Source organism: Odocoileus virginianus, chromosome 4, assembly GCF_023699985.2.
Source record: "Odocoileus virginianus isolate 20LAN1187 ecotype Illinois chromosome 4, Ovbor_1.2, whole genome shotgun sequence".
Taxonomy (NCBI): Eukaryota; Metazoa; Chordata; class Mammalia; order Artiodactyla; family Cervidae; genus Odocoileus; species Odocoileus virginianus.
The window spans coordinates 40,134,387-40,161,510 of NC_069677.1; the positions used below are offsets into that span (position 1 = coordinate 40,134,387).

The 27,124-nt window shown below is 41.6% G+C and overlaps 1 protein-coding gene across 5 annotated transcripts in view; it reads left to right on the forward strand.

Moving 5' to 3' along the window:
* The window catches only part of GOLIM4 (golgi integral membrane protein 4), a 78,431-nt gene that overhangs the window by 36,615 nt on the left and 14,692 nt on the right, over positions 1-27,124 (forward strand). For 2 of the 5 annotated variants that reach the window (XM_020914357.2, XM_020914355.2), the window contains exons 2-11: positions 6,886-6,960; positions 8,176-8,225; positions 10,000-10,053; positions 11,828-11,978; positions 15,201-15,283; positions 15,814-15,897; positions 18,987-19,145; positions 22,958-23,287; positions 25,299-25,546; positions 26,002-26,084. In XM_020914357.2, the coding sequence (XP_020770016.2) occupies positions 6,886-6,960; positions 8,176-8,225; positions 10,000-10,053; positions 11,828-11,978; positions 15,201-15,283; positions 15,814-15,897; positions 18,987-19,145; positions 22,958-23,287; positions 25,299-25,546; positions 26,002-26,084 (1,317 nt within the window). The remainder of the gene's footprint in view (positions 1-6,885; positions 6,961-8,175; positions 8,226-9,999; positions 10,054-11,827; positions 11,979-15,200; positions 15,284-15,813; positions 15,898-18,986; positions 19,146-22,957; positions 23,288-25,298; positions 25,547-26,001; positions 26,085-27,124) is intronic. The other 3 variants (XM_020914356.2, XM_020914358.2, XM_020914359.2) reach the window with 3 other exon arrangements.

Consider the following 27,124-nt stretch of genomic DNA (forward strand, 5'->3'; position numbering starts at 1 on the left):
TTCAGTTCACACATGCACTTTCGAGCAGACTGGAAATGTGGACTTGTATTGGAAGAAGTAAGACCAGAATGGGGTGGGAAGCCAAAGCTGGACTGAACTGTTGAGGGGTTAGAGGCCCCAGTGGAGTCAGGAGGAGGGGGCAGAGCTTGAGGATCCTTGAGGAAAGATCGGGGCGGAGACGCTGAAGATTCGCCTTAGGGCGCTGGAGGGGATATCCCACGTGATCCTCAAAACGGTGATAACTGTCCCCCTTCTTTTGTCTTTTTACTTGCTTTATGTGGGTGGTTTTCTAGGGAGATATTTGGTATTCTTTCTCAGACTTCGTATGAAATGAAATTATGAAAGAGGTTAGTTACTAACTTGTTCAGCAGAGGAGGTGAGTGGGCAAGTTGCGGGATTCTACCCCACTTCTGACTAATTAGAACCACAATCAAAACTGTTTTTAAAGATACATAACAATGATTTTAGGCCTAAAATCCAAAATAAAATAAAACCTCAAAAGTATTGTGTTCTGAGAACTATGATGATTTCAGTTGATTTTCCTTTTATGTCATTTGTCTTGCTATCCTAAAGATCTTCAGCCACAATTATCAAAACACAGACTTGTTCATTTTAACTTTTATCACCTGTAAAATGATAAAGACGCTCACAAATCAGTGTTTTCACAAGTTGAACGGTGTGCCTGTCCTACCAAGACTCAGTTGTTTGTGTTTTTTTTTTTTTTTAAATAAAGATAAAATTTTGTGTTATCATCAGGACTGAACAAGATTTCACAGAAATTCCAAAGAAACATTGCCCTCTCTTGTCTTAAGGTATTAAAACACTTAGCAATGTTTTCTGTTTAATTTTAAAGTGTTGCTTTCTAATTCTGAACGGAAGCAGTTTACCTTGAAATGTTATAGATGTTATGTTTTACCCTTAAGTGGATACACACGGGTTTCCCAGGTGGCTCAGAGGTAACGAATCCACCTGCAATGCAGGGGACACAGGAGATGTGGGTTCGATCCTGGGGTCAGGAAAATCCCCTGGAGAAGGAAATGGCAACCTACTCCAGTATTCTTGCCTGGGAAATCCCATAGACAGAGGACAGCTAATTTCTCTGCCTTTCAAATGGAAGTCAGTTAAAATGGAAAATTGCTGTAGGAAGCTGGAATGTTTTTAAACTCTTCAGTGTGTTGAGAGAGGTAGGAAAACTCTTTCCATTCTTGACTGCATGGAAAATATTCAACTCCTTGTCAGTAAGCAAGGGAGATGATGAGTGTTGTGGGCTTTCATCTTTTCCTTACGAGTTCTTATGATTCACATCCTGTCCCTGTTGCAGTGTTGGTCAGCATTAACGATCCTGAATGCCAAGATTGAACCATTATTTTTAAACTTATTTTTCCTGGAACCTGTTTGCTGCTTTGAGCATGTTCATTGTATATACGTTTTTTGCTGCGGAAGTTCTCTAACAGTATGATTTCATCTTGACGGATGCCTTTGACTTCAGAGTATAAATAGAAAAATAGAGATAAGTGACAAGGATTGATTAGCAATCCTCCTTCTAAGCAAAACAGTATCTACCTAGACAAATCACCAGTTTCAAAAGCCTTAAGAATGTGTGTTAAAGAATTAAAGGTAGTGTGGCATATGTGTGTGTTTAATTGATAGGGACATTTTCTAGAAGAACTGTAAGAACACAAAGATTCCATCTGGTCTGTTCTGCTGTCCTTCAAGTTTTATTAAAAATAGGCTTATAGGTTTTACTAAACTATTACAAAGTTTATTCACAACCCTTTCCCCCTTTTTAAGGGAATTTTTTTTAAGTAACAAGAAACAGACCAATATTTTATTGTTGTTTCAAGTCTCTCTCTCAATACATATGTGTATGTGTGTGTGTGTATAATTGCTTTGTTATTATTAGACTTTAATTGTAGGGTTGAAAGAGCTCAGGGATTCACCTGACTCATTTTCTGGCACTTTTAAGCCATCACAGACAGATGAAAAAATATTTTAGTGTTTTCTAGCACTTGCTCTGTGCCCTGCAGTGTTTGAAGCGGTTGATGTAAATTAACTCATTTAGCCCTGACATCCACCCAAAGGGATGGGCACAGTTATTATTCCCGTGTGCCATATAAGGAAACGGAAATGCGGAGCAGTTCAGCATCTTGCCCTGTAAGGACTGGATCATGAACTTGAACCCAGACACCAGACTGTGTACTTTTGATCATTACGTTACCACCTGCCTCTTCTCTCTTTCTTACTAGATTTTCCAATTTTAAGGGTTAATTTTTACTCTCACTTTCCTTTACCTAACATGGTTTTCTCATTCTGTAATGCTCCTTTTCAGTTTGTTTTCCTTTTTCTGAGCACTTCTCCAACCTTCTGTCAGTCACTGCTGTTCCATTCTCTCATCTTCCTCCTCAGTGATATTCTGTAACCCTCAAACCATTTCTGAATTCTTAGGTTATATATCAGGACTAGAAGCTGGCACTTTAATAATGGCTTGACCAGTTCTGAGTAAGTTAATATTAATAGTACAATTACATCATGCTTTCTACACATACCCTCTATTCCTGTGTACCACATCATTTTTTCTGCTGCAATTTGCAAAAACACATTTTTCTTGCCTTAGGTTGTGCTATGAATGATGCCATTTTATGCATTCATGATCACACCTCAGATTTCCCAAGACCTTTGATTGTGGACTGTAATCCACAGATATATTCACCTCTTTGTGGACATTGTATAGCATCCCTTCGGGTTATTTATGAAAGTTTCTAACTTTCATGTATCCTAGAATCTTCTAGCTCTTGAGACAAGCTGCTATTAATATGTCAAATGTGTAAATTCCCATTCTGCACATAATTGTCCAACAGCTGTGTGATTCAGTTTGGTCGATGGATACTTTGTACCAGCTGTTTGCATGTTATCCTTCTGACTGAATTGGAGAGAGGAGAGTAAAGCGCAGAACCATCTCTTCCCCATCCCCCAGCTCTCCTCACCCCATCTACCAACTCCCTCTCCACTAGGTCACACCTAGTGGACTTTCTACCCCAATGAAGATGCGTTTCTGCAGATGCAGATGTGTTTTCTGCTTCCTAAACCAAAGAAAAGCATTATATGATGACTAAGTACCACATCGTGTTGAGTGATTGCTGCTGTATCTTATGGCCAAGAAGAATTTCACAGGATTATAATTTGTAAATGCAGCGTTTCCCCCCATCCTTACCTTCCCATGGTAATAGTTAATATTTAGAGTCTGAGGTGTCTGGGGATGGTGATTAACAGTTCCCTCACATATGTTTTCTTGACTGCTGCTGTGCTGGGTTCTTTGTTTCTATCTTGGGTGTTGCCAGCCTGGATTGCCTCCCCCTAGAGGTCCTGACCTCCGTTCAGGAGTCCCTAGACTCAGGACTCCTTCTGCCACTTCACTTCCTTTAGAGCAAGATCTTGACTACATTATCTCTTCACTTCTTTGAAAGTGATGCACATGCTTACTGAAATTGTCCATGATATGTCCAGTTAGTGCACCCATTTAGCATAATAAAGGTATATTTAAGCCCTGTTACCTGGCGTGTTTATGTTCCTGTGAGCGACTGCCCAGACCATGGGGACTTTGGCCAGTGGATTGGAGATAAGGGAGTGCTTTTCCTACCAGTTGGGAGCTTCGATGTTCTCATGGCATCCTGTTCTCACCTGTGTACATCATGACAACATTGTAATTTAGGTTTCCTAGGCTTCCCCCACCTGACTGAAAATTTCAAAGACTGTGAGCACAGAGTTCTGGGCTTGGCTGGGTGAGGTTCCGCAGCACTAACCTTTGTTTTCCCTGCCTCATTCCAAATGTCATTCAAGATGGTAGCATTAGTACCAATCCAAGGAAACTCTTGGTTTTAATAGACTTTTAGAAATTGGCCAAGACACGTATGTACTATACACCTATATGTTTGAAAAGCAATGTAATTTCTCAGCAGTGGACCTGGAACCAGCTTTTTGGAAAACAACTACCTTTGGTCTAATTTCATCACCTCTGCACCTTTGCCCCTGTGATGTCCTCCAGGAATGCCTTTCTCCTGTGGTGCTCCCACCTACCAAATTGTTCTTCACTCTCAAAGCCAGCCAAGAGTCTTCCCCCACTCCTCTTCCTTCCAGAGCTCACCCCTCTTTTTCACTGGGCTTCAGTACACTTTTATTATGCCAAATACAGTTAGCTCTGATTATTTAAAATTACCGAATCTATCCTCCTGTGTTAGACTAGAGCTTCTTGAAGCCAAGGCCCATATCTATTCACTTTGCGTTTCTACTCATATTACAGTGCTGAGTAAAGTGGAGTTGGATGAGATCCCTTTATAATCACAGCACTGGAGGAGGGGGAAGGATCATCTGGTGAAGAGAATAGGGACCCAAGTGGATAAAGAGAACAGGGCAGGTCGTTGTTTGGATGACTGTTGGGAGGCTGAGATGAGACGAAAGATGAGTTTGGGGCAGGCCAAAGGAGACGACGCCAGGCCAGTCTGGGTGGTGGCAGGCATTTTAGCAGTCACGGACTGAGGTGTAAGCAGAGGAGTAGGGGCCATGGGAGTCGTAGATGGAGCCCTGGCAGTGGCAGTTCTACATGGGAGGCAAGATAAGGGGTGCAGTGTTGAGAGAAGGGGAAGGACCTTGGAGATGACGGCCATATTGGAAGCACAGCCATAGCTGGTGCCTGGCAGGGGGTGGCGGCCGGCAGTGGGGAAAGGTGGTGAGGAAGGTCAGGGAGGGGATTGCTGTGACCGTAGCAACTTTGGGTGGCCAGGAGTTTGGGGCAGTTGTACATACTTTGCCGACAAAGGTCCATCTAGTGAAAGCTGTGGTTTATCCCGTAGTCATGTATGGATGTGAGAGTTGGACTATAAAGAAAACTGAGCACCGAAGAATTGATGCTTTTGAACTGTGGTGTTGGAGAAGACTCTTGAGAGTCCCTTGGACTGCAAGGAGGTCAAACCAGTCAGTCCTAAAGGAAATCAGTCCTGAATATTCTTTGCAAGGACTGATGCTGAAGCTGAAGCTCCAATACTTTGGCCACATGATGTGAAGAACTGACTCACTGGAAAAGACCCTGATACTGGGAAAGATTGAAGGCGGGAGAAGGGGACAACAGAGGATGAGATGGTTGGATGGCATCACTGACTCGATGGACATGAGTTTGAGTAAACTCTGGGATTTGGTGATGGACGGGGAAGCCTGGTGTGCTGTGGTTCATGGGGTCACAAAGAGTCGGACATGACTGAGTGAACTGAACTGACACCCTGAAGAGTCAGTCAGTGATTGACGATTGAATTGTGTCTTAGGTAGCTGTGAGGAGCTGGAGGTGGTAAAAAGAACCCAGTGGCAAGCTTGGCTGAGCTTGCCAGGGAGTGAGGTCATCTGTGACCATAATGCTGAGCAAACAGGATTAAAGGGCACATCAGAAACTTGCTTTATCCTCTCCTCCTCTCCCCTGTTCCAACTTCTATTCTGTGGGCTTGAGTTTTCTGTCCCTGCATGAAATCTAAGGCAGACTTCACTACTTCTCAGCTTCTCTCAGATTAAAAAAAAAATTTTTTCTCAATAACTTTTATCCATAAATACAGTCTTGGTTTAGTAATATATGGTCTAGTCCAGTGTAATAATACTTTTTTTTTTTTTTCATTAAAGGTAAATCTTCTCTTGCTCTTGCAGCTCCTTTTTCCTGGAGATGTGAACCCTGTGGTGAGGGAGGGAGTACTCAGGGGCTTCTCCCTGTTTTCCCTCTAAATCATCGGCACTCCCCGCTCCCGTCACCAGGCAACTGCCACTTCTTTGGAATAGATGGGGGAGGTGGGCTTGGTAAAGTGCAGGAAGGTCCCGTGGCATGACATCAGCTTGCCTTGGGTTTCCCGCCATGGCAGATGTCAATCCTGTGGGCTTCCCAGGTAGCTCAACGGAAAAGAATCCGCCTGCCCAACCAGAGATGCACATTCAAGCCCGGGTCGGGACGATCCCCTGGAGTAGCAAATGGCAACCTACTCCAGTTTTCTTGCCTGGAAAATTCCACTGACAGAAGAGCCTGGCAGACTACAGTCCACGGAGCTGCAAAGAGTCAGACACAGCTGATCATGCAGGCATGACGCAGGTCACAGGCTCTCCAGTGGGGACAGTCTCCCTCCTTCATTTCTGTGGCTGTCTCGCCTGTATTTTCTGACATGGGGAATACACCTCCTTTTCAGCAAACCTTAGTTTGCTGCTGAGATTTCCACACCCACCCTCTGCTCAACTCACTCAGCTGCTGGGCTGTGCTAAGTCCTGTCCAATTCAGTGACTCAGTGGTCTGTGGCCCACCAGGCTCCTCTGTCCCTGGAATTTTCCAGACTAGAATCCTGGAGTGGGTGCCATTTCCTCCTCCAGGGGATTTTCCCAACCCAGGGATGGAACCCGTGTCAGGCAGCTCTCATTCACTGTCAGCTCATGTTGACTTGGCAGCACTTATGGGATCTCTGGGTGTAAATATTCTTCTAGTGCCTGAGAGTGAGGTGGGAGCTGGACACGCCTGGGGGTAAATGCCGCGCAGATGGTGGCTGAAGTGTGGAGAGTGGACATGCTAGTCCAGCAGAGACAGGGAACCCCACAGAGACCCACATTCCAGAAGCAGGAGAACAAGGAACTGGCCAAGAGGGTGAAAGCCTCTTCCACAGTGTTGTTTTTACAGAGGGGCAGACCATACAGGAGTCAGCTGAGTATTACGTCTATTATTGTTTCCATCTTTTACCCACATTAAAGGCATGCATTTTAAGTTTGATTGTGAAAGGACTCTAAACTATCTTCTTCCTGTTTTGAAAATTGATGTTGATTTTACTTTAGAATTTCTAATTTATTGAAGATAAGTTTTAACTTTTTTGTTTCCAGTTGTGTATGAACACAGATCAAGATTGGAGAAATCCTTGCAAAAGGAAAGACTTGAACATAAGAAAGCAAAGGAAGGTAAATAAATAATGTAATTTGTGTTTGACATTTCTTTTGCTCTTCTTTGAAGTATCATGTACTTGCTTTACTGTTTTTTCGCTTAGAAATTTTTCAAATCACCCAAAGTCAGTCAAGCAGCATGCTATACATTGTGCAACAAAATAATTCCTGCTCAAGATTGGATTGAGAATTTTTCATTTAGTTTGTGCCTCTTTGAGGTCATTCATATATTAGTTATATGTATTAGTTCAGAAATAGCACACAGTTTTTCATTTGAATATTGTATATGTTATTAACATCTGTCAACAGACATCTGGGAAAGTAATACCATGCAGTCCAGAATATGACAAGCTTTATGTATACATATATATATGTATATATGCATTTATAGCATAATCAATTTCAATCTCATTGCATGATATCTTTTAAGTTATAGACCTGTTTTTCCTCTTGTGCTAAAGACTTTATTGGCATAGCTGATTGGTTTGTTTTAAAAAATTAACATTTAGCACAGGTGTTAAATAAAAATCAATGCTGTTGATTTTTATCAGAATTTTTCTATAAAACATGGACTTGGTATAGCTTGTGGTTTGGAGTTACCTGCATTCTTATTTTCATTTATTCATCTTTTTGGTTAAACATTAGATTGAAGTGGTGTTTTGTTATTACTTTGGTATGGGGTAGAAGGAGGGAGAACAGAGGAGGACAGTGTGAACTGGGAAGTTTTACTGAGAAGAGTTAAGATTATTAAAATGCTTTGATGGGATTGGGATTTTCCTGGTCTTCAGATGCAGAGTGATTTTGTAGAGCCACCTAGTGGATAATAAAGCCTTAAGCGCATTAAAGATGGTTTCCTTGGCTTGAGGTCCTGCGTGACTTTAGTGCGCCATCTAGTGGCTGGCAGTGAATCATCTCTGTCCTCAGGTGCCTGCCTGGTTCTGTTTTTTCCTCCTTCACTTCAAGGAGAGTTCGTCACCAAGCCCACACTCGAAATGCACTTTTAGTCAGTTGGCTATAGTGTGTCTTTTGTTGATACAAGATTCACAATTTTAAGGTATGGAGGAAAACTTTTAAAGCATTAAAAGACAAAATAAAGTATGTCATCAAATAGATTTTTTAGGTCTGAGTAAAATGTGCCCTTGTGTTTTTAGATGTCTAAAAATGCCACAATGAATTCACTTATACTAATAGAGTTAATTAATGTAATTATATTCTCCATTTTCTATTTTCTAGATTTTCTAGTTTATAAATTAGAAGCACAAGAAACACTGAATAAGGGAAGGGTAAGTTGTTTTTTTTTCTCCCTTAATTTATTTCACAAAACTTGACCGAGGCGGAAATAAAGTTTCCAAACATTTTACTCTGTTGATCATTAGGACTGAAATACATCTCCCTCCATCCTTTCCTTCCTTCCTTCCCAAAAAAATTCTGAGAGGAAGACCTTAAAAATTGTTCCTTTAAAACCTACCTTCCTTTGCTTATCACATTATTGGCGATAGTGATAAATTGAAAATATCCTTAATATTCCACAATAAAGAGATTCATTTGTTTATTCATATAGAATGTGATATTTAGTTTAATTTGTCTTTGTACCATGTTACTGTCACTTGCAGAGACATTACTGTGTAATGTCTAACACAATACCTGGCCTAGAGTTCACATGTTCAGATGTTCAAAAATGTCTGTAAAATGAATGGATAAATAAATGATATTGACATTTTAAAAAAGTTTTTCAGTCCAAATTAACTAGGGGAAAACACTTTTTTCTCTTACTGTAAGAAAAAGAGAAAGCATTGAAGAAAGCATTGGTGTTGTGGGGTATTAAAACTGAGAAGAGTCGGTTCCTTGAATAGCTAGGAGGTTACTGGCTTTTCACTCTTACTTGCATTTTTAAGACCTAGTCAAAATTGTGTGTGTTCTGTTGTGCATTTTGTGATGTAATATATTACAAATTAAAATAAAGTGGTAAAGTGATAAAAATGAAGTGTTAAAGCAAAAATGCGGTCCATTTTAGAAGTTGCAAGAACATGAAAGAAAGAAAGAGATGAAGCTGTGCTTATCCTGCCGATGGTGGAAAGTAAGAGGCAGGCGTGTAAGAGAGAAAACACAGCAGCCTGGGGAGAGGAAAGTGGCAGGTGCGGTTTGTACACCGACCCCGCTGGGGCTGCCCCGGACTGGACCTGTGTGAGCTCCGAAAGTGAAGATGCTCCACCGGTCCATGAGAACCCCCTGCTGGAGCCCGGAGTTCAGCTGGACGCTCCGGCTCAGGGTCCTGTGCTGGCTCTGCCCCTAAAGGAGACGTTTGCCCTAGGCCTGTTCCCTTAGACTTTCTCTTTCTCTCTGTGAGCTGGCGCTGTAGTAGAGAATCTGCCTGCAATACAGGAGATGCAAGAGACCTGGATTCAGTCCCTGGGTCGGGAAGATCTCCTGGAGGAAGAAATGGCAACCCACTCCAGTGTTGTTGCCTGAAAAATTCCACGGACCGAGGAGCCTGGAGGGCTGTAGTTACTGGGATCACAGAGTCAGACGTGACTGAGGATACACACACACACACACACACACACACACACAATGTGTGTAGAATGTTCTTACCGGTGGAAACTCAAGGAAGAAAAGTGCCTTTTCTCTCCCTTTCTGGAACCCATTCTAAGCTTGTGAGGCTGGTCTCTGCTGGTTTCTCTCCTGTTCTTGGAGCACAAGGTACCAACCATATGCGATGCTGTGTCTCAGGACAAGCTCTTCTGTGCCTCTAGCCTCAGTTCTTCTTCTGAATGTGAGAGTGGAAGTAAATCACCTCCAAGGGCCCTTTCAAACTGCTGTTTTATAATTCCATGCCCTGTTTTTTCATCATTAAAGTCTTGCGAACTTGGAGGAATATAAAACTTCATTTCTGCTATGAAGTAAAGACAGGACCTCAGAAGCATCCCAGATCCAGCTTAGAATTCATTTTTACTTACGTGAACAAGTGAAGACCTTTCATTAAGAGCTTTAAGTTCTGTTTAACAAAAGAGCCAAATGTGTTATCTTTTTGTTAATTATTTGCTTTTCAATTTACAGCAAGATTCTAATAGCAGGTACAGTGCATTGAATGTCCAACATCAGATGCTGAAGGTGAGTAATTTAGAGGTGTTCTTCATGAATGAATGAAGGGGTTAACTAAGTAACTTATGTGATTAAGGAAAAGTTTACAGAAAATTGATTTGTACCGTGATATGGTATAATAAGGTCATTTTTGGCTAAAGGTGATATATAATTATAATGCTCCATTATGTTTATCACCTGATTACAAAGGACATATTTAATTCATTATTCATTTTCTTATAAATCAGGGCCTCTGGTCACTTAATTTTTGAGTTTGTTCTTTATCCTTTAAGGATTTTTGTTTGTTTTTGATCTAATTTCTCAGAGTGGTTTTTTTTGAATTTTTTCTTTTTTTATCTTAGACACAGTGGAGACAGTAGAAGTATTAGAATGCTGTCTTCCTGTTACTAATGTGTCATAAGTGGTCCACCTACCACAGGAGCACAGTTTATATTTAAAGATATTCCTTCCTTGGTTTTTGGATAAAACTCATTGTTGTGTGTCAGGAAGACTGAAGAAAAGAGAGAAATGCACTGTTTGTGTCAGGCCGGAAGAGATGAGCAGCGGCTGATATGCCACCCACACAGTGGGAAATCAATGCCGTTGTCTCCAACGCCCAGTGCCCAGCTTTCTGTTTGGTGTTGTCTTTCCTCCTGTATCAGTAGGGTGTATGCCTTTTATTGAAACCGGAATCTTTACTGTTATCAGGAAAGCAATACGTGAATTAAAGCAGACCACCCATTCATGTTAAGCATTTGGAGACTATAGAATTTATCTGGATTGTGATTATAGTATTATAATCTAGAATAGTGTAAGTAATAATCATTTCTAGAAATAATCGATTTTTTTTTTACTTCCCCCAAAGGGAAAAAAAGTCTTTTTTTCCCTCTTCTTTAAACTGGGTTACCAGAAAGGCTGATAATCAAAGAAGGGAAATAAAAAACATTGCTGGGAAAACGTCAGATTGAAAGGCAATCTAGAGGCTCCATGGAGGGGTAATTTTTCCTTTAGCTTTACCTCGTTTCCACAGTAACTTGAGTCCCTGGGAATTTCCCCAGATCCCTTCCTTTTCCATCACTCTTGTAAATGTCCAACTTCTTGTTGTTCACATTAATGTTAAAAGTTAAGGAGAAAATTATTTTTGGCCACAATCCCAAACTATTCATTTGAAATGGAAAGGAAGTGGAAGAGCGCTGCACAAATTTAAAGCAGTCAGGAAAACAAAGCCTACTTCATCTGTGCTTACTTTCTTACAAGAGAAAGGCTGTGCAATCGAGAGAGAGACTGATTTAGAGAATGTGTTAGTGCAAATTCTCTGTGCCCAATGCACAGTGAGGCCAAACAAACCAAACCATCAGAGTTGGGACAGAGTAAGGTTTATTGCAGAGCCATGCAAGAGATTGGTAGCTCATGCCCTAAAAAAGCCCCAAGCTCCCCCAAGGGTTTGGCAAAGTGAGGGAGGTGGGTTGCAGGGTCTGTGATCAGCTTGTGCACAAGTGTCTGATTGGTTGGCGGTGAGGTAGCAGGGTAGTGTCACGGGAGTTAGCATTATCAGTCCTTAGGCTCCAGGAGGCCTGAGGCTGTATGCCCATGGTCATCAGGCAGTTAACATCTTCCATTGGGAAGGTGGGGGGATGGTTTCACATCTACAAAACACTTCAGGAAATGGGCATCAAATACTGTATCTAGGTACTTCAGAGAGGAGCTAAATCAAAGGATACAGGGTAGGCCTGTCCCAGGAAAGCCCCGTAGGGTCCTGCTCAGGTACAAATGTGTATCCCTGCTCAAGTTTTCATCTTTGCAGAGTCAACACGAGGAGCTAAAGAAGCAACACAGCGACTTGGAAGAGGAGCACCGCCGACAAGGAGAAGACTTCAGTAGGACATTTAATGACCACAAGCAGAGATACCTGCAGCTGCAGCAGGAGAAAGAACAAGAGCTTTCTAAGCTAAAAGGTATTTGGAAACCTAATGAGCCAGTGTGCATGGAAATGAGTGCTCACTTTAATGTTTGAATGGAACAATAGACTTTTGTTTGCTTGGTGATTGATTTACATTACATGTGGTATTTTATCAGCTACTTCTTTATGATATTTCACACTGATCTCCGGGTGTGTTTAGGGAAACAGTAAAGCATACTTAGTGTTTCTCAATGGGACATATTGGCCTTGTTGGGCAAGACAGTTCTTTTTGTGCATTGTCAGACATTTAGTATCTCTGACCCCACCCGCAGAATACCCCTAGCACTCCCCAGTCACAGGGATAGGTTTCCAGATCTCCACTGGGGCACAAAGACTCTGCTGATCACTAATAGTCACTTTAAGAAGCTCAGGCTCTGAAGTCTGACTGCCCTGGTGAATCAATGACTAGTTTTATGACCATTGGCAAGTTGCAGAAATCACCACAGATTTAATTGTCCTCATCTGTAAAAGTAGGATATTCATAAAAAGTAGTAACTTTATAGAGTTGGTATGAGGATTAAATTATGCAAAGCACCTAATACAGTTACTGTTATATGGTAAACCTTCAATATATGCTAACCACCATAAATACCAGCATCAAGTATTTTCATAGTAATATGAAATGAAATACATCACTTCTGAGTACATATGAGTTTTGAAAAAGGGCAACAGCATAGCCTACAATCACCTATTCAGGTCCTGAATAAGTTTGAAGTATGAGATTTGGTTTAAAAAGGTACATGGTGCTTACATAAACAAAGATGAAATCACAGTAAGGTCTTCTATAATCTAGTTAATTGTACTGTGCCAAACAATTGCCTGGTTTTATGCAAAACGTCGTCATAGAGATCTGCTGTGTGATGGGTCCTTTGGCTTTCTGCACTTTTCTTTCGCTATGCTTTGTCTCAGTATTCCAAAATAATAGGTTAATAATGGTATTCCAAAATAATAGGAATTCATTGTAAGTATTTTCTAGGTGCCTGACCTTGGCATACTTCACATTATTTAGTTCATTTAATTTTAGTGAGAGGCTTAAACGGCATGTTATCTTATGTCTTCTCTATATTTCCACCTTTCTTTGAAACTCAGTCCATGTATAGTAAAATTTTATCAAGAAATCAGAACCATGGAAAATAGGAGGACACTTGTATGTGAGTTCTGCCTACTTGGACAGTTCAAGCCTGATGGCTGGTCTGAGCATCCTGAGATCCAGAACAAAAGGAGAAGTACAGTCAGTTCTGGGGCTCTTGTCATCAGAAGAGAGAATCTCCCAATATCTTGGAGGGTGAGAGAGAGACAGAGACAGAAACACAGAGAGTGAGAGAGAGCAGTGTTTTTGGTACCAGTTAATATTTGGAAGACATCTCTCATAGAAATTTTAAACAAGTTAATATGACAGTGCCTTTGATGACACTTGATAAGTGATTTTCACATCAGCAGTTTTGTTTGATCATGGTCCCTGACAGTAAATTGTGATAGACGAGGGTCTGTCTTGGCAAACCATGACGTGTGTAGTCCGAGTGATCCTTGGTAGATGAATGTGACACGAGGAGGGAGTTTAGAATTTAGAATGTGGATAATGATGAGTGGACACCGTGTAAGCTTAGATGATTCCTCTCATCATCATGGTTATAATAAGAGCTGACACTCAACAAGCGTTGACCATGTGTCAGTACTAGGTGAAACTCTTCCTGCAGGTATCTTATTTAAGCCTCATAACAACCTGGCAGGTAGGCATTATATATAACCCAGTTCAACAAATGAAGACATTGAGGCCTGCAAAAGTTAAGTAACTTAGGGTCACACAGCAGAGGCCCAGGAGACGCTGTCCTTAAGGTTATAAACTGAATTCCTTTAAAAGGCAGCCCTGTATTTCAGCTGCATGTGTGTGTGAGTGGACTGAAGGCCTATCCAGCCTGGGACACACTTGGGATCCTCTTGGATTGCCACTGGTGTCCCGTTTTGACGTTTGAGAAAATCTGCTGATACAGATAGGTGGACAACCTAACGACTAGCAACATTCTCACCTTCTTCTTGATCTCTTCCCAAACGTAGTCATAAAACCAGTGCCCAGGGATCAAGCAGGGACTCTTAACAGAGTGAAAGCCGGCAAAGAATATGAGGCGGCGTGGCGACCGGCAGTTTCCTGCGGTGCAGAGAGCCACGCTGGAGACAGTAAAGTTCTGCCTGCAGGGAGTGGCTGCCGCTCTGGGGACAGTTTGCCCAGCGACATGCAGGTCCACATCTGCTGCTCTCCCAGCATCATTCTAAAGCAGCACCCCTTTCACTGTCGACCATATCTCCCATTGGAAAATGAATCATATGATCACCCAGCTGCCATTTAACTTCTCCTGAGAATTGGCCTGATGTTGCCAGAATGTTATGAGACCCAGCTTCTTGATTTTTACTTGGTGACAACTCTTTGAATGTGGAAGACACTGAATGTCGGCTAACACTTGCAGGGGCCAAAAAAAAAAGGTCTGTGTGTTGGCCCAGGGGCTACCAGTTCATAACAAATAATGCCCGGATACAGAAAATGTGGGAAAATTACCAAGAGGCTGTTCCCTGAATTGTAGGGCTTGTGGCTGGGGAGGTTTTAAGACTTCACTGTGATCACTGCAGTCTCACATTGTAACTGTGGAAAGAATTGTCCAGTAGCTATTGGAGGAAGAATTTAGACCAGTCAAGAACCCAACTGTGGGAGACAGAAAATACATTTAGAATTTTTGAGCAGATGGGGTGTCTGTCTCTTATTTGTTTCTTGAGTTGCTTTTGTAACTGAAATCCCTTTGGAGAACTGTGGAAGTTACTCATGGCTATGAGAGATGCAGTTAGTGCTTTTTGATAGCTTTGTTTTTAATTTCTGGTGAGACTAAAATCTCAGATGACCCCTACCCATTACATTTTATCCTAAGGGTTTGCTTATTAACAGAAATATTTCATTTTTAGCTCAGGAGTAATTAAAAACCCTTAACTTCTATGCCAGATAGCTTGTTTAAGCATATTTAAACCACTGAGCCATATTGTGTTGTGTTGTCCAACTGAATCTGTGCCACGTCCCAAAATGGTGCTAAGTTTTATTGATTTGGAGTATTGTACTGTCAAAGTTCAAAATGATCTTTGAAAAAGTTATATGAGGCTTTAGATAGGAAAATGATAGAATCAAGAGCCTGAAAGGCCCAGGGTTTTATGCATGATTTTCCTTTTTCTAAAATAGAAACTGTGTACAATCTGAGAGAAGAGAACAGACAGCTGAGGAGAGCGCATCAGGACATGCACACACAGCTGCAAGATGTCAAGGTAAAAAAAAAGCAACAACAACCTAAAAACCCAGCATTTGATTGTTTTGTGTTTGCCTGCTTTAGTTTGTAGCGACTTTAAAAGTCATTCACTACTTGACCTGCTTTACAATCCACACTGTTATTTTGGGCTTTTGCAGAAAGTGAACCTGCCCATTACTTCTTGTGCATTGTAAGCTAAAGAATGATCTGGAAATCTCAGCATTTGCATTAGCACTGGAATGATTCTTTTGCTAAATGGTTGAGTCTTAATAAGCTTTTTATTTGTAACGGTTTATTAATAACTAAAGGTATTTTTCTTCCTGTTTTGATTACCTTGTAAGTGATTATGATTTTTGGGTAGCACATTTTAGATTGTGGATTACCACCTTAACCATGGTCTTCCCACTGCAAAGATCTTTGAACTTATCAAATGCTACACAGCAACAAGCCAGCAAGTGAGCAACGTTTGGGAGGCCATACCACTATCTGCCCAAGAGGGGTTTGTCCCAGAATGTCAAAACTCAACGTGTAAACTTCTTTTTTGTGTAGCAACAGCATAAGAATTTACTCTCCGAGCATGAGCAACTTGTAGTGACTCTGGAAGACCACAAGAGTGCACTAGCTGCTGCACAGGTTAGGAGGGTAGCCTCCTCTCCGGGTTCCTAAGTCTGCCTAACATTTCTGATTCCTCTGTGCATGCAGTCTCTTAAAGGCCAGTCTTCACTGGGCTCCTTAGGACAGAGCTTTCCTGATCCTGAAGATCATGCATGCTTTCAAAACTCAATCAAGAGAATATCAAGTGAAGCTTTGATCTTTTCTTTTTCCCTGCACTGGCAGTGTGGTTCATAGGACTTTTTCTCCCCTCCACCAACTCCTACATGCAGCAGTCTAATACTTGTCTAAGTCAGAGAGTTCATCCCACATTTATGGTTTTTTTGCGACGATATAGATCTATGTAGACGTGCTATACTATCTACAGGATTTTATAGGCTAATTACCTAAATAAATTATTATAAACTATATTTTACTCCTCCTTCCGTTGCTCCCAGCTTTTCGCCTGCATACACTCCTTTTGGGCCTAGGCTTATGTGTTGTTAGGTCAAATTACAGGAAATAAGAAATCTCAGGTAAATAGAGAAGGAAAACATAGTTGTAAGTTTCATTTGTTCAAAGCCTACAACAGTCCTCGCACAAGGCAGGCCCTCCATAGATAATGTATTAAATGAACAAATGCAGGTGTTAGAGAGCTTAGTGAAGTAATGTCACACTGACTGTCTTACAGCTTCATCATTGAAGCAAATAGGAATGGCTAGTTTAGTCACTGTATATTCTGAATCACTGGCCTTCACTTTTCTTCTCTTGGAAGAATTAAAATAAAAGAGCAAAGGAAAACCAACTATTTGTTCTTACCAGGAGACTGTGCATTATTTTTTGTCTTTATAAAATTTTTAAAAGAATTATATGCCAGGCCCTGATCTGTTTCAGAAACTGTAACATCTGGGTCTGTGGAACCCCTTTTCAAGGCAGTCATTGATTATACCCCTACAAAACTGTAGCTGTATGGTAATTTTTTACATGTTTATCAATTAAATTGGCTTTAGAGGATATTATTACATTCAAAATCTTCTTTATAAAATTTCTGCCAAGCTTTGTTACATGAGGCTACTTTTCATACTAAAAAATATGACAGACCAATTTGAATACTCTAGGTACTATAATAACCATAAATATTAAATTAAGCAGGGACTTGAAAATTCAGAAAAATGTGAGTAAAGTAGTACACTTAATGACCAAAACCAAATTCTGTTGTAAGCTCACTGGGGAATATTACTTGCAAGATTTTGTAATAGAAAACAAATTTTTAAATTTAATATACATGTATTTTTTTATTTCTTTGAATATCTTTTTGATTTTTTTGGATGGGGTCATCAAGTTTCTCCTGTTCTTTTACTCCCCAGTTGAAACTTTCCCCAGATCTGCTTAGAAAACAACTGCTATTTCAGGCATATACGTTTCTCATGTAAATCATCTTATGAGATTCTGTCTTGACAATCTGATTTTTAAATGTAATTAACGGGGGAGACAGCAGGAACTGAGTGGAATTTGAGAGCTTAGAATTTGTCAGGGATTATCATAATAACTTTATATATAGAATTTTATTTAATATTCACAACCTACTGAGTTATATAATAACTGTATATTTTTTATAACTAAATAAAATAAGGTCAAAAGGAGTAGAGAAGCTGGCCCAATATCAGTGCCCAGAACCACCTTGAAGCTGGGATTTGTGGAGATTCCCCGTATTATACTTAATGTGGGCCTTGCCCCACACCTACTGAATACTGATTTCTAGGGTGGGCATCTAGGAGCCTGCATTTTTAACATGGTCATTCCATAATTTAACATGATTATTCATGCATGCTCATATTTGAGGACCATAGTATTTCTCCCTTCGAAGGTTATATACGTAGGAGGAGGAGAAAGAAGAAAGGGTAGAATATTTGTCTTATTAAAAGCATCACTGTGTGGATGTCATTTTTTTTCCTTTGACCTCCAAAGTTGGTTTGCAAATGTTTTGATAGGTTTCTGGGTAAGGGCCACTGTTAGCCATATGGCACACATTTGTACAAATGATAAAGAAGCACGCCCCTGAGACAGATCCAGCAGGCAGACCTCTGCGTGAATTAGAAAAAGGCAGGGAGCGGGTGGGAGAATACTGTGCGGGTGCACAACTGTGGCCGAGGGAGCCAGACTCACCAGCCTCCTCTCTCTGCTCTGCTGGGCACAGTGAGGGGGGCTCCCTGCCTGGGAAGCTTGTTCAGAAGAGATTTCTGGGTTCTTTGTATGTGCTTATGTAAATGTGTGTTTACACGTATAGCACTTCTGTTTTAGGATAACAGTGCTGGTGCATATGATAAGCTAAGTGTAAGCAGTCTAGTGGTTTTCTTAACATATTTATTTTTTCCATCTTTGTAGCTTCTGGTATTTAAAGTATCACACACACACACACACACACACACACCCTACCACATATACGCACAGATAACACACAAATGAGTATATTCTCGTCCTACACCTGCATTAGTGCCTTTGTCATTTTAGAAGAAAAGGATATTCAGAATCGAAGAGTAAGAATAAAAACTCAGCCTCCTTTCATGCCTATGCAGAGCACAATACAGGGAGCTTTTTGGAGAGGAAGGGACCTTATGTGACCACAGATTGACTGGGAAAGAGGGTGGCCTGAGTGATTTTACGTATATAATCAGTTACTTATTTGAAGCATATGGTTCTTTCTGCCGAAAAGTGTTACTCAGACCATACTAGTAAAAGATATCTGCACTTAATTTATATAAATGTGGAATTTTAAAATAGATCTTAATGTCATAAAACTGATTGCATAGCTGTCTTTTAATAATGATATTTATACTAGAGAGTTATTTATAAAAATTCTGACTTAGGTTAATGTAGCATGGGAAACTAACATCTGTCTTAGATATTTTTTTCTCTGTTCCCTTTAACTCTAATTCTAATTTGCATGTGATTAAAAATGGTTGAGCATGTCCAAGTAAGTATAGCTAATGCATGGAAACAGTCTGCATATTTTTCCTCTCTTGCATTTAGGTATATTTTTGTCTAGTCCTCCACTGAACCATCTATGAATGATATCCTTTTCCCTCCTCAAATTGTGCAATTTGCATCCAATTGTGCAATTTGCAATGCAGACTCAAGTTGCAGAATATAAACAACTGAAAGATACACTGAACAGGATTCCAAGCTTTCGAAAACCAGAACAAACAGAACAGCAAAATCTGACCGAGGCGGCACATTCTCCACAGGGTGACCTCACAGCAAGGGGCAAGTCACCTGGAGAGCCTCGGGAGGTAAGAGTTGGGAACTGGTCTGTGGTCGAGTCATTTTCCCTGTCACGCTGTTCCTGGGTGACCTGCTCTAAATAGGCTCAGCTCTTCCTGCAGAACACTGATTCTCAAATTTTAGCACTTATCAAGAGTTCCCCACTAGGGCTGCTAAAACAGGAAGAGCTGTTTTCAGCCCACCGGTTGGGCTTCCCAGCTGGCTCAGCGGTAAAGAATCCACCCGCCAAAGCAGGAGACTCAGGTTCGATCCCTGGGTCGAGAAGATCTCCTGGGAGAGGAAACGGCAACCCACTCCAGTATTCTGGCCTGGAGAATCCCATGGACAGAGGAGCCTGGTGGGCTACAGGCCATGGGGTCACAGAGGCAGACCTGACTGAGCAACTGAACAACAAGCCGACAGGTTACAGTTCAGCTAGTTTGGGATGAAACCTGAGGATCTGCATTTCAGTTTCAGCTGGTCTGGTGATGTACACTTTGAGAACTGCTGTCTTGTTTTCTTGACAAACTCTAATCTAGTTTTATCTTTCTTCATATGGGTCTATTTGGTTGAAAAGAGCTATCATGTCTGAGTATTTTAAGGTTTTTTTTGGGGGGTGTTGGGGTAGAGTAAGAAGGTTAAATGATTGTGAGGATATTATATGATAATCAGCCCACTCAAGTACTAAAGCTGATAATATATTTGAACTTGATACTGTACTAGGCCATACAGCATATGTCAAAGTTTGTATTTTAAGACCTTCATGAAACTGCAAGAGAGTAAGTGCTAGTCACAGAATCCACTCTTTGGTATTCTCGTTCTTTATAAAATTAAGTCTTGTTGTTTAAGAATATCTCCCAAGTGGAGCATCCCAAATGATGTCACCTGTATGATTAATTCTTACCGAGTTGTTTTTGTAATCAGATCTTTTCCTTGACAAAGACACTTTAAACAATGAATGTTTGAGAAGACTTTCTCTAACTCATCTTCTTATCATCTTATGGGAATAATTAAGTTGGTATAAGTGAACTTCACTTGAATCTTCAGTCTGAGCAAAGCATTCCTTCACAGACAGGTTCTGTATCCTGGATACTTGTTCTTTGTCTGGGTCTTATGTTTCTCTGAACTTCAGAAAACACAGTCAGCGCCCTGGTGTGGGAACTGGTTCTACTCTCTATTCAAGTTCAACTGGGTTAATCGTTTAATGACTCTGACTTTTTAGTTTTTCTATCTATGAAACAGAGGTAATAATTATTTGCCCTAACCTTTCTCACAGGGATGTTGTGGAGTTAAATGGCAGGTGTTTGAAAGTACTTAGAGTCCTTCAGAGAAATATTTCCTATAAAGCCAGCCAGCGTGCTTCCTAAGTTGCCTCAGTCATGTCTGACCTTTTGCAACCCCACGGTCTGTACCCTGCCAGGCTCCTCTGCCCATGGGATTCTCCGGGCAAGAATACTGGAGTGGGTTGCCAATCCCTTCTCAGGGAGATCTTCCCAACCCAGGGATCGAACCTGTATCTCTTGATTCTCCTGCATTGGCAGGCAGGTTCTTTACCACTATAAAGCCAGTTCAGTTCAGTCGCTCAGTCGTGTCCAGCCCTTTGCGATGTGATGGACTGCAGCATGTCAGTCTTCTCTGTCCATCACCAACTCCCAGAGCTTACTCAAACTCTTGTCCATTGAGTTGGTGATGCCCTCCAACCATCTCATCCTCTGTTGTCCCCTTCTTCTCCCACCTTCAGTCTTTTCCAGCATCAGGGTCTTTTCCAGTGAGTTAGTTCTTCACATCAGGTGGCCAAAATATTGGAGTTTCTGCTTCAGCATCATCCTTCCAATGAATATTAAGGACTGATTTCCTTTAGGGTGGACTGGTTGGATCTCCTTGCTGTCCAAGGGACTCTTAAGAGTCTTCTCCAACACCATAGTTCAAAAGCATCAATTCTTTGGTGCTCAGCTTTATTTATAGTCCAACTCTCATATCCATACATGACTACTGGAAAAATCATAGCTTTGACTAGATGGACCTTTATTGGCAAAGTAATATCTCTGTTTTTTAATATGCTGTCTAGGTTGGTCATAACTTTTCTTCCAAGGAGCAAGCGTCTTTTAATTTCATGGCTTCAGTCACCAACTGCAATGATTTTGAAGCCCCCCAAAATCAACTCTGTCACTGTTCCCATTGCTTCCCCGTCTATTTGCCTTGAAGTGATGGGACCAGATGCCATGGTCTTAGTTTTCTGAATGTTGAGTTTTAAGCCAACTTTTTCACTCTCCTCTTTCACTTTCATCAAGAGGCTGTTTAGCTCTTTGCTTTCTGCCATAAGGGTGGTGTCATCTGCATATCTGAGGTTATTGATATTTCTCCCAGCAGTCTTGATTCCAGCTTGTGCTTCATCCAGTCCAGCACTTCTCATGATGTACTCTGCATATAAGTTAAATAAGCAGGGTGACAGTATACAGTCTTGATGTACTTCTTTCCCGATTTGCAACCAGTCTGTTGTTTCATGTCCAGTTCTAACTGTTGCTTCTTGACCTTCTGACAGATTTCTCAGGAGGCAGGTCAGGTGGTCTGGTATACCCATCTCTTTAAGAATTTTCCACACTTTGTTGTGATCCACACAGTCAAAGGCTTGGCATAGTCAATAAAACAGAAGTAGATGTTTTTCTGGAACTCACTTGCTTTTTCGATGATCCAATGGATGTTGGCAGTTTGATCTCTGGTTCTTCTGCCTTTTCTAAAACCAGCTTGAACATCTGGAGGTTCACAGTTCATGTACTGTTGAAGCCTGGCTTGGAGAGTTTTGAGCACTACTTTGCTAGCCTGACTATGGAGCCAGGGCAGTATCAGTTCACACTTGCCAGGTATGTGAGGACTTGGTAAAATGTGTACCTCCAAAAGCTGTCCTCAAGTGTCTGAGAAAATACTTTTTCTATTGGTTTATTTATTTATACAGTACAGTTTCTCAGTTATGTTTCTGCTAATCTAAGATGAGAGCTTCACATTTCAAGTATGGGACAGTCTGACCAAACAAAGTATTTCTTCTGATAAAGAAGGTTGGCAGGAGAAAGAGCAGTGACACATTTTCCTATTGATATTGTATTTACTTTCTTTTGCCCCTTTTTTCTAAGTAATGAAGATCATATAGAAACCTCTGACACTTTCAGAGAAAACGGATTTTAGAAGAGGAGTTCTCTGTAAAAAAGACATATTTTTTTTTCTTCAGAGTTTTCTGTATTAATAATATAAAATATTCACAGAAATTCTCTGGTGTACAAAGAAGTATTACTTTTAATACATTAAAAATGTTTTATTGTACCCAACTTAATGGACACTATTTTAGCTAACATGGATGTCCATTAGTAATGGCATTCTTTTTTATAGTAGGTAACAAAAAACAAACCTAACTCATCCTCAATTTGATCTTATCCTTTTCTTTTCAAATGATTATTGAAGACAAAATTTACATTGAAGAAAATTACATAAGTTTTCAATCACTTGAAGTATGAGGGTTTTCCCTTTTTATTCTGAGAGAACAGGAGTTAGACTGCTTTTGAGGGCAGAGTCTATTGAGATGTGATCATGTACAGGCTTTACTTTTAGGTTACTTACGGTATGCTTCCCGTGATGAAATTTTGCTTATGTTATCTCTATTTTGTAGGTGAGATTACACAGTGAGAAGAGTTAAGTGACTCCATTGCAGCCATACTTTTCAGGCAGGACTCTATATTTCTAGACTCCAGGATTTTGCTTATGTTGTAACCCTGTAGACACGGTAATAAAGAAATTCTGTCACTACTTTCGAACTAGAGGAGTGTCATTTCCAGTGATGTGCTTGACCTAGGTGTCTCGAAATAGTGAAGTGTGGCAGAACCATGAAGCAGCCCCTGGAAGAACAGAGGAAACAAAGCCTTACCCTTCCACCCAGAAGGAGGCAGAATTTCAGGCTCCCGTGGAACTGACCCAGCAAGAAGCGGGACCCAGGGAGCCGGAGGAGCGACAGGTGGAGGAGGAGCACAGGCGGGCCCTGGAGGAGGAGGCCATGGAGCAGGTGGGGCGGCCTGAGCACCTCGAGGAGGAGCACGACCCATCACCCGAGGAGCAGGATCGGGAGTGGACGGAACAGCGTGAACGAAAGGAAGCCGGACTTGCGGCAGGGGAGGTTCATGCTGAGGTATGAGGTTACCCGACCAGTCGGCTGGGGCAGGGGCTGTGGCTTTGTCTCTACATAGCATTGATCCCTGAACCTCGCAGGACCACTTCTGTAAGGATTTTTCTAGTAAACACTAGAAAATCCGTGGTTGGTTGAATCTGCACGTGGGAAACTGAGACAGAAGGGCCCCCACAGGGAGGCTGTGGAGGATCCCTACATACCGAGGACTGACTAAAAGTTATGTGAAGATTCTCACTGTGCTGAGGGGCCATGCCCCTAACCCCTGCATTGTTCAAGGGTCAACTGTATCAAGGAAAAAGCCCATGTGTAACAATCTCTAAAATAAAATGGGGGTGATTTCACTAAATCTTCCATGTACTTGTTTAAATGTTCTGTTGTGACGTTAGTAGCATAGCTCCCTTACCCCAGAAAGATGACTGGGGAAAAGAGAAGGTCCTGTAGGTGTTTATTTGTCAAGAGTCCACAGTAGGGCGGTGTAGGAGGGAGGCTCAGTGGGGGGATATGTGTATACCTATAGCTGATTCATGTTATTGTACAGCAGAAATCAAAACATTGTAAAGCAGTTTTCCACCAATTAAAAATTTTAAAGAAAGGAAGAGAAAAGAGTGCAGAGTAAGGGAGACTTGGGGCACATCCCTTTAACAGACAAGGAAGCTAGATGGTCACCTCATCCTGCACTTTCTCAGCCTGTGCTCAAGGCCTGTGGGCATCTTGATGCCCAGAGTGACTCATTTTCTGTGATCAAGGGTACTTGTCTCCCTGTTCACTTACTGTTAAATCCTATCTTGGCTTTCATACATTCAAATTCAGGGTGGTTAGTAAGTCATCAAAAGCCGACCTTATTACTTAAGGATGTGCCACTGGTTACAGTGTCTGCTCAAGCTGAGCATTCCCCTCTCCACATGAGCATGGCCCTCTCACTCCACACCCCCTCCCTCCACACCCCTCTCACATAAGTAAGACTCATGAAAACAGCCATTGTTATTATAAATGATACTTTAAGAGAACTGAGAGCAGCACTGAAGCAACCAGGTATTTTTCTTACACAGCCTTTAAAGTGATACCTGACAACAGGCTACCTAGCTCCTACATGGATGCTGGTCATCTTTTATTTACAGCTCTGAAGCTCCGTTTGCTCTCAAACTTGTTTCAAGACTTCAAGCTGCTAGAGGCTTGGCTGAGCAGGTGTGAAGGTGCCTGTAGGTTTACTCTTAAACTGTTGCACACTTATGGTGGAGAAGCCTCTTCCAGTCTTGCGTCCATAAGCTTTCCTCCAAGATAATTCCCCGCCAGGTTTAATTTCCTCAACCATGCACCCTCTTTCCTTTGGTGAGAATTGTACATGCTTGTATTAGTTGGGGGATGGAGGACAGAGTGGTAGATTGCTTAATGGAAGCAAAGTTTAAGAATTCCTGGATCAGATTTTCCTTTAGTCTGAAAATCCTCTCTTCTCATCCATTTTTTATTTCTTTGAAGAAAACTGATTCTGCCTCTCCACCCTAACCTGAAATTTTACCTTTTTTGGCTCCGCTTAGCCTAAGATTGGTGTATGCATTGCTAGAGTTAATTAGCTTCCCAAAGTCTTCAGCTCTTCATGGAAAAGCCTTAGCCTCAACTTCAGCTCACACATTGCCCCAATTAGTCTGAGGTTATTAAGTGCCCACTTGTACCAGAGTCTTTTGAGCATACATTTAATTAAAGCTGAAACATTTCTTCTGTTGTGTCCTTTTCCATTTGAGAGGAAGCACATTAAAAATCTGCATTAATGCCAACCACGGGGGAAGGTCAAAAGAAGCCACGCTTCTTCTTGCTAAAAGAAGCCAAGGGTGATTGAGAGAGAGTAGGGAAATAGCAGTGGAGTCCGGCAGCGGGTGGTGTTGGGCCTAACATACAAGACAGTTGGCCTGACAGAGAGGTATTAGTAAACCGGCCCTGCCTTCTGCCCGTGTCATGAGAAACGGGTGAAGGGCAGACCCAGGGGACCCGACTGCTCTTGCTCACTGCTCCCCAGGTGCATCCTTCAGCCAAGCCGGTTACCAGACTCCAGTCGCCATACGAGGAGCAGCTGGAACAGCAGAGGCTGGCGGCGCAGCAGGCGGAGGAGGCCCAGCGGCTGAGAGAGGAGCAGGAGGCCCTGCACCAGCAGCGGCTGCAGGGACGCCTGCGGCGGCAGCAGCAGCAGCTCCTCGCCGGGGAGACAGCCCGACAGCGGCAGGACGGGCTCCAGGAGGGCCGGCCGCAGCGCCCCGAGCAGCCACGGTAGCCTTCTGACCGACCTGGGCGGCTCGGCTTCCTGTCCACAGGCAGATTAAAGACAGCCCCACATATTCCTTCCCTGTGAACTTGAGGGGCTCCTGTTGCTCATGGGAGCTAAGGCAGAACCGAAAATCAGATTCCAAATATTTAACTTCCAAAATAATCAACATTTTTCTTTTCTGCCTAAAAGTAACAGTTTAATCTCAAAGTAACCTATCAGGTTTTGTGTTAACTTCATTTTAGTTTTTGAAAAGCATTTTATCTTTTATAAGGTATCTTTTAAAAGTGTACCTGGAATCTTTATTAAACCTAATTGGATAAGTTTAAGAAATACATTTATGGCTTTTAAAAGAATGTTGAAAAATTCATTGATAGCTCTCTTTAAAGATAAATGACTTATGTCAAACTGTGCTACTTAAGTTGTGTCCCAGAGTTGATGACTATTTGTTTCCTTGCAGGCAGCAAGCTCCTTACGATGCTGTGGATAATGATATCGTTCAGGGAGCAGAGGACCAGGGCATCCAGGAAGAGGAAGGAGGTGGTGAGCTTCTTAGATGATGAATGTTTTAATAAAACTGCTTGGTAATATATAATGTCAACTCAGAGACATATGCATACCTGTGTACAGGTTTCTCCTGATCTCTGAAAGAAGAGTGCTCCTTTGAAACCATTTGTAAGCTGAAATGGTATAGATTGAAGAAACAATTACCATAGGAAACAAAATAAATTGAGATAAAGCGCAAAATAACATGGCCAATAGATACACAAAATGAATTGAGACAAAGCACAGATGCTCACTGCACATTCAGAGCCCTGGGGGTGTGATGCTGAGATGCTGAATGTAGGTCCCAGGGAAGGAGGGGGGTGGTGCCATTCTTGCTTCTCTGCTCAGGTGTGTGCTGCCTCCATACCTGCTCTCCCTCTCTACAAATGAAACACTAAATGGCCATTTTCGCTTTCACCTATTTTCATAAAATTGAAAATCCTCTTCCAATTTCTTTCAGTTAGCCAAAGCAGGTACTAATGTAGATCTTTCATAAAAGCGAAGTGGCCTAAAACAAACTTTCCGAAAGTGGAGGGTACCTATATGCACAGAGATCTGTGCACCAGATTTGGTTGTCATTGATAGGTTTTCCTTTATCCTCCCCAAAAGTTCACATTGATGGCCGAAATCACCCAAGCTAATCTGTTTGCCCTCTAACATTCTAAAGTAGAGAGGAAATAGTGGTTTACTCTTCTTCCGGAAGGCGTGCTTGCATGCTCAGTCGTGTCTGACTCTTTGCAACTCCATGAAGTGTAGCCTGCCAGGCTCCTCTGTCCATGGGATTCTCCAGGCAAGACCACTGGAGTGGGTTGTCATTTCCTACTCCAGGGGATCTTCCCAACACAGGGATCAAACTCGCATCTTCTGTGTCTCCTGCATTGGCAAGCAAATTGTTTACCTGAGTCATATTGTTTACCACTGCATCACCTGGGAAGCCCCTAAACTTCTTGTATGTTAGTACTTATTGCTAGCATGTTGTCATAGGAATATTAGGCTTTGGGAAACCTCTACATTTTCTTCTTACCTTGGAGACATAT